This window comes from Aegilops tauschii, chromosome 5 (assembly GCF_002575655.3).
Source record: "Aegilops tauschii subsp. strangulata cultivar AL8/78 chromosome 5, Aet v6.0, whole genome shotgun sequence".
Lineage (NCBI taxonomy): Eukaryota > Viridiplantae > Streptophyta > Magnoliopsida > Poales > Poaceae > Aegilops > Aegilops tauschii.
This window is the reverse complement of record NC_053039.3, coordinates 519,952,962-519,960,544: the sequence shown is the minus strand read 5'-3', so window position 1 is coordinate 519,960,544 and position 7,583 is coordinate 519,952,962. Positions and strand designations below refer to the sequence as shown.

At 46.4% G+C, this 7,583-nt stretch overlaps 1 protein-coding gene across 2 annotated transcripts; it reads left to right on the top strand.

Moving 5' to 3' along the window:
• Positions 1-323: 323 nt before the first annotated feature.
• LOC109763467 (uncharacterized) lies at positions 324-3,542 on the top strand. 2 transcript variants are annotated; one of them, XM_073498337.1, is made up of 2 exons: positions 324-1,725; positions 3,237-3,542. In XM_073498337.1, the coding sequence occupies exons 1-2, from the start codon at positions 562-564 to the stop codon at positions 3,327-3,329; spliced, it is 1,257 nt and encodes a 418-aa protein (XP_073354438.1). In that variant the 5' UTR covers positions 324-561; the 3' UTR covers positions 3,330-3,542. The 2 variants fall into 2 exon arrangements, with proteins under 2 accessions (XP_073354438.1, XP_040246978.2); XM_040391044.3 differs by having other exon boundaries at positions 3,201-3,542.
• Positions 3,543-7,583: the final 4,041 nt, after the last annotated feature.

The following is a 7,583-nucleotide window of genomic DNA, read 5'->3' as shown; positions in this document are numbered from 1 at the left end:
AACTTTTTTCAAATTGAGTGATTTTTTTTAAAGATCGATGAACCTTTTCCATTTTTATGAATTTTTTCTTCTAAATTCGTCAACTTTGTTCAACCTGTGATCTTTTTTCTGTGAACGAATTTTTTTAATTCCTGATTAAAAACACTTTTTTGAATAGTCAATGGTGAAATAGTCAGATCGGTCAACCGCGACCAGGGGAATTCCACCGCGACCGTCCGTTCGCTGGCTGGGCCAGCCCACGAAGGTGTGCGCGTGAGCGCCGGTTCCGCTCGCTGGCGCTTAAGCCGCCCAATAAGAGCCTCACTGTCTCCCTTCCTTCCTTCCCGTCCATCAGTCCCCCCACCAGAAACTAGGGTTAGGGTTAGGGAGGCGGCGGCTGCTTTATTCCCGATGCCGATCGCCATGGACACTGGAGGCGCGCCGTAGCCGGAGCCGGAGGAGGAGACCGTCGTCCTCCCTCATTGGGTGGTGCTGCACCGCAAGGGCAACACCCACCGCCACAACAGCCTAGAAACTGCTCGTGTGGCTGTCGACAAGGACAAGACCGCCGCTCCGGTCGACATGGACGGCGGCCCCTCCTGCTACGTGACCTTCACCCTCGCGGCTCCTCAAAAAGGGATCTCCTGCCTCAACCTCCACTTGCCGGAGGGACCTCCAATTGCCTTACACACCCCGCCCGCCTATGCCTTCCTCCGGGCAACCGACAACAACCTCGTCCTCTTTCAAATGTCCTACCCGCAGAAAAAAGTCAAGGAAATCGTCCTCTTCGACATCAACAACCCGAGCTACTGGGATCCCCCGGCAGATCTGTTCGTCTACAAGGCCGGCGGTCCTCGCCCCTCGGTGCAGCGGCTCCCACCGTACACAATCGAGAGCAATAGGCCGTTCCTGATGGGTTTCGTCACCACAGGCATCCTGCGGCTCAAAGATGAGGATCGCTACATCGTTGTCGATATCGATGTCTGCCGCGGAAAAAATGGTATCTGTGCCCAACTCTGCGTCTTCCGCTCTGGGGCTAAACAGTGGGAACTCAGCCCCGAGATGCCTGCCCCTCATTCGCAGGACCAGAGCAATGGCGGTCAGTTCCCCAACCTCTGGTCAACCGACAATCTGCTTGCTTTTGCCGGCCGTTTCCTGTGCTGTATTGACTACATGAGTGGTGTTCTGCTATGTGACTTCGCGATACAAGACTTGTCCCTAGTGCTCCGCTTTGTGCCTTTCCCTGGGAAAAATGATTTCTCTGATGAGGAACGGGTTGAAAGGCGCCTCCCTGACAAATTCCGAAGTGTGTCCATCAGCCAAGGCATGCTGTGCTTTGTGCACATTGACAATGACTTCCATGGGCCGCCTCCTGCGAGAAAAAGCCGAGGCCAGCAGAAGCGGCCTACCCAGGATATCACCGTTTGGACGCTGGACTCCAACAAGTTCGAGTGGAAGCTACATCATGTGATCAACCTGTATTCTCTCTGGGCACAACCTGGCTACCTAGATCTGCACATAGATCAGCATCTTCCTGAGTTCCCAACCATCAGCTTGGATGACCCGAATGTTCTTTGCTGCCTGTTAACAGAGGAGGAGTTTGATGGTGATGGGTGGAATATCATGGTTGGCGAAAATGCACATCTGCTGTCATGTGAGTCTCTGGGTGTGGAACATCGCCGTAACCGCATTCCTGCTACCCCCTACTTCCATCTGTCTTCTGCAAATACCTTGAAAGGCCAACAGGTAACTAGAAGAAGCTCTCTTAATATTCAAATGCTATGATTCCCACCTAACTGGGTTGCCTTTGCTTAGCTTTCTGTTGGATATGGTACCGTAACACTTAATTTTGCTCGTTTATCTGACCGTATGATGCAATACATATAATAACTACTGTATCATTAGCATATCTCTGCCCAACGACTTCTAGACCCATACTGCTCTACTAATCAGGGTTGTTTGCCCTATGTTATGCTCTGCTGCTTTGCTCCAGTCTCAAGATTCCAATTTTGCTATTTTGCATCATGAATCTCTAGTCTCGCTGTGTTATAATAATAATATATACACCCTCCGTCCTGAATTAGTTGTCTTAGATTTGTCTCTCTAGATATATATCAAGACATGTTCTAGTGTTAGATAGGAGTACATCCTTATCTAGACACATATAGGACAACTAATTTGGGATGGAGGTAATACTCCCTCTGCCCGAAAAAGCTTGTCCCTCAAATGGATGTATCTAGCACTAACTTGATGCTAGATACATCCATTTGAGGGACAAGCTTTTTCGGACGGAGGGAGTATTAATTAACTGAATCATTTAATACATTGTTGCCATGAATCTTCTGTTAGGCTGTTCAAGAGCCGCTCCTATTGTGTAGGTGCACTTCACTGTACTCAGTTTCCAATCATAAGACGTTTTATGTTTGGAAACGGAGGGAGTACATCAATAATAGATTTGGTACTTCCGCCATCTAGTTGCCCTTGGGAGTTCAAATGTAGGCTATTTTGAAGAGAATTCTAGGAACCACACTATTCGGATTGCTCTTTTACAGCATAAAAATTATGTTGTCCTCTGTTTTCTGTACCGGAGCAAATGTCTCGTGCATTTAGATGATATATACGAAGCCCTTTATACATAATTTTTTCTGTTGGCAAAAAGTTTTAGAATGTGTTTTGTTGGGTACTTGGGTTACTTGTGGGTCAATCAGGGCACACATTTTTGGCTGTTTCTGTTATCTAGAATCCTTTTGTTTCAGATAGCGTGTACTTAGTATATCGTGTAACTGGATACTGGGCCAGTGAAAAGCCATTCTCCCTCCATGAGAATGCCATTAGGTAAAACTCTTGTAGTATTAGCCTTGCTGGTCTTATCATGTGAATCTTCCTCCTGATTCTAGGGATGAGCCTTGTTTTTATTGTCACAAAAAGAAAAAGACAACACTTCGATGACAAGTTAGCTGAAGAGCATGATGTCCGGTTACCATCTTAAGCCAGATCAAGTATATGATGCAATTACGTTTACATTAATATTGAAGGTGCAACAGTTTCCTTTATCAATATATTCCAATGCATTGTCATTTCTCCTTGTATGTCTTTCTTTTTTTGGACTATTATTGTGTACTCTGTTTTTTAAGTGGCAATTCATCTTATCTGTCCATACTGCTTGCAAGATGTTCCGATGGTGTATGTACCTGAGTTACTTCTATTTCTATTTGTAAAAGGGATAGCATGTGACAACAAGCCAACTTGTCTTTCAGTGGACCCTAAGAAGCATAAGCAATCTGCCAGTTAAAGGGCTGGAATCTGCTAACTGCTGTGGAACACTTTGGTGTTGCTCAAATCGAAGATGATGTTTGGTTCTGGTTCATCGTGCACTGCAGGCACAATCAAGTCAATTTGGGCAAAATATTGCTTTGATGTGATGAAGATGAAGTACCTATGAATATCTATTAGAGTAAATGATATGTAATGGTATGTTTAAGAGTTATAAAAGTTTGAGATTTGAACATCTTTTCTTTCATATTAGACAGATATGAAATTGGAATTGAGGGAGGCGTTAATTATGTTTTACTGGGCCAATTTTAGTTTCGAACTGACTGCATGGCTGATCGTTTGCTACTTGAACTGTTGATTCTTCATCTGTCACCCGCATTTCAGCAATTTCATTGCTCCTAGGCCACAACCTTCTAACAAAGCCAGCCTACCTAAAAAAAGAAAACTAGCTGTGCCCAGGCGTCGCCGCTTCACGCTGTGCCTGTGTGACAATCCATGGCTAACTAAGTTAGAGCTTGATGTGTTATTGTTCAGATTGTGGAATTCTTCAGCATACAGTGGGGGGTGAATGAAAAAGCATAATAAAATTGTTAGAATTTAGTACGTGGTGGACTTCCATTACGTGAATGTTATCTAGGATGAACAATAAACCTTTTTCAGCTATTTGTAATTGGCGATTTAGTATTTGTGGCCCGGGTTTGATGCAGCTTTGCTGCTTTTCCTTTACATGTATGTGTTCCTTTGTGGAGGTACATCGTTTTGCCTAAATGTAAACATGTGCTCCTTTGTTTGGGAGCAACCACAATAGAAGATGGACTTGAATGCAAAAATAGAAAATGTAGTCCTCAGCCGCCAGATCATACATAAATGGAAACCCCCCCTACCTCGTCTTCCTCTCCAGGGGTGGACCTAGAGAGAAAATGACCCGGTGTCCTGTCATATGATCACTCATATTTTTCATTTAAAGATGGAGTGTCGCACATTATATTTGCATGAAACTTACAAAGAAAATATATTGCACCCGGTCTCCTATGCACCCGGGTAGCTCAACTTGGGTACGCTCCAATCCATCTGTCCAGCAACCATTTATAGTACACTGGCACATCGATGATGCCCCCAACCCTCTTAGTCTTATAAAATCTTTGCACATATATATTGCATGAAGTTCATGTATATTTTAGTGCATTAGGGCATCTCCAAGGGAGACCCACAAAGCTCCGGTATATGTCCGGCCGTACACATTTGTTTACTTCTGCAATTTAATGAAGACACATATCGGTCCGTGAAGCGGTCCGGCTGTCCGTTTTCCGACAAATTGGTGACAAAAGTAGAAAGATATACCGGAGTCCAGACATCCATTTGACCAACCAAAAGCCTCCGAGTGGTCCTCCTCTTTTCTCTCTCCCCACATGCACAGTCCCCCTCTCCTTTCTCTCCTAACCAGACAGCACTCCACAATATCCCACCACATGTAATAGCGATGGATGGCTCACTCCCGTATCATGTCCGCGGACCACGTCCGGACACAAAAACGGACGTATACCCGAGGAATTTGCGGGTCGGCATTGCAGATGCATGGAAGTTGTACATATTTGTCGCCAAAAGTTATATCAATATCCAGCACAATTATGTGATCCCCTTCAAGCATAACTAAATATACATGTCAGACTAGAACAAGAGACTCGCATACATATCAAGTGATACATAAGAGAATCATTTTTAGTACTTGACTAGCAAGACTAACTCTTAACTATAAAGGACTAATATAATCATAGCTCAACAAGCATTGCTATTAACAATTGCATCAGCTTTACTATCTTCATGTGACACCCAAAATTTCATTTGGATTTTTCAAAAAATTTACTTGACTTGAGGGAGGTGATTTAAAAATTTTCTTCAAAAGAACCCTCCCTTTCAAAAAAATTTATTTGGCAAGAGTTTTATTTGGATTCACCCAAGACTTGTTTTTGGTCTTGGAGGTTCTTGCTTTTTATTTTGGACTCAAGCCAAAATGCTTTTCACTTGGGAAAAATGTCTTTTGGAAATTTCTTTGAAAATGCCCTATAGCTTTTGGAATGATCTTTTCCCACTTTCAACAAATCTCTCTTGCCATGACCTTAGTGCAAATCCACTCTCATAAACCTTTCCTCATCTTTGGATCATGTTTTACTTCAAATCCAGCAAGTTGAACCTCCCCATATATTTATTTTCTTTTACTTCTTATCAAAACAATTTCTGCCATATATCTTGGTCCTTGGAGATTTACAAACGAACTACTCCTTCTGCTTTGATTTTTGCCCCCAAACCTTTTTCCCTTCCTAGTCCTTTGAACCCTCAACCAAGATCCATGAAGATCCACTGGTCTCCAGTTCAAATTTTTCAAACTAGACTTGCTGCAAGTTTGGACCAGATTTGCCAAATTTGATGAAATTCATTCAAATCCTTCTCCAAAAATTCTGAGTAAAATCAGGCAGCCTCTGGGTGCATTGAGTGGTCACCTCACCAAGCCCCAGCTCCAGGAAAAATTTTCTTCATACCTAATCATTTCATCGAACACCTTCAGAGCACTGTCAATATCAGGTTCAGTCAAATTCAGTTAACAGTGTCTGAACCACTGTCGTTTCTTCAGTGTCTGTTGTCGATCACACCAGTGCCCCGGCGTCGCCGTGTTTCCTGTCTCCTCCCCCTTGTCCTCTGCACCGCACGAGCACCTGGAAGCTTGCGGACGTCAGCGACGAGCAGCAGAAGGTGCACCGCCCCATGACCGACGCCAGCGGCGGCTTTGCGGCCGTCAGAAGAGTGGCGCAGCGCAGACGGCGCCGTCCGGCGCCGCCCAATCCACCGGAGGTCGCCGCGTGGTCTTCCACTCCCCAGCGCACGCTGCCACCCTCGTCGTGAACTGCTGGGCGCGGAGCGCGCTCTCTGCCGCCGTCGTGCCAGTACGGCGACCCCGACGAGGACCGGCGCCATTACGCCATGCCCGACCGAGTTTAGCAGTGAAACAGGACCAGTAACTCCCACTGATGCTGCCTGGCCACCTAATACCCCTGCCAATCCACTGCCTCGCCGTAATTGCTCGCCGGAGATTCTCCGTTCACGCCACCCCCTCGAGCCGCCTATAAATAGAGGCCCCGAGCTCCAGCTAGTACCCACACCACCTCTACACTCCACCAAGACCCCGCCTAGCCACTGGAAGAGCCCCGAGGAAGTCTCCTTCCTCGACTCCGGCCGCCGCGACCCGCCACGGGATCCAGCTCGATTCACTCCCGTGCGTGCACCTCTGCCTCCCATCTCTTGCCAGAAGCTCTCTAGTGCATCCCTCCTTCTGACCCGCGCTTCAATTCGAAGTTTGCAGCACACCACCGGAGTTCCCCACCATCGCCCGAGCCGCCGTCCGCCGGAGAAAGTGTCGCCGTCGACGTGGTGCTCCCCGACGCCCAAGTCAACCACCCACTGACGCGGAAGGACACGCTGATACTCTTGGTACACTTCGATCTCCCTGACTCGCCGTGGTTCGACGCCGGCGACCACCGCAGCCTTCGGGCGCCGGCGAGGTTTTTCAAACCTGACATGTGGACCCCCCACGTCAGCCTCTCTTCTTTCACCCCCGAAGCGTTTTCTGTTGGCGCCTTCGGGCAGAGTACGTTTTCTCTGCGGGCTGGCGCGTTTCTATTCGAACCATTTTCTGTTTTCTCAGTTAAACCCCTGGAACTTTTCTGTTTCATTACAGATGAGTCCCTGGACAGAAACCCTTATAACTTTTTAATAAAAAGTGATTTCTGAGTGATTCTTTTTCTGACAGTCTTAAAATTTTGTCTAGTTTTTTATGGGATTTATTTGAAAAACAATTTGGAACAACTTTTATGCACGCTTTGGTTTTCACGTTAGTGTGCATTTCTCGCTATACCGTAGGTTCCGGGAGAGGTGACGGAGCCGCGAACTTCACCGAGCTAGGCTCCGACTTCTCCAAACCAGGCAAGCATGTTTGAACTTTTGATATGATAGGTGTTTTGCATGATTGCGTGAAAGATTGTGCAAGGCATATGAGCATCGATGAGTATCTCGTTGCATGTAAGGTGACTACCCGCGTGTTCCGAAGTTACTATGATCTCTGATGAGAGATGGCCTAGTCATGTGGGGACATGAAGGGCAGTAAGGTGGTACTGTTGTAGCATGCCAGCCTTACGTCATCCGTTAAATTCCGACGTTAACGTGGACGGAGTCACGTTATCGTTCTTCCCCCTTCCGTGCCGCCACATGTTTTCTGCCAGAATGCGGTTTAGTAAGTTGGTAACTGCTGGGAATCGTAGCATAATTTTAAAATTTTCCTA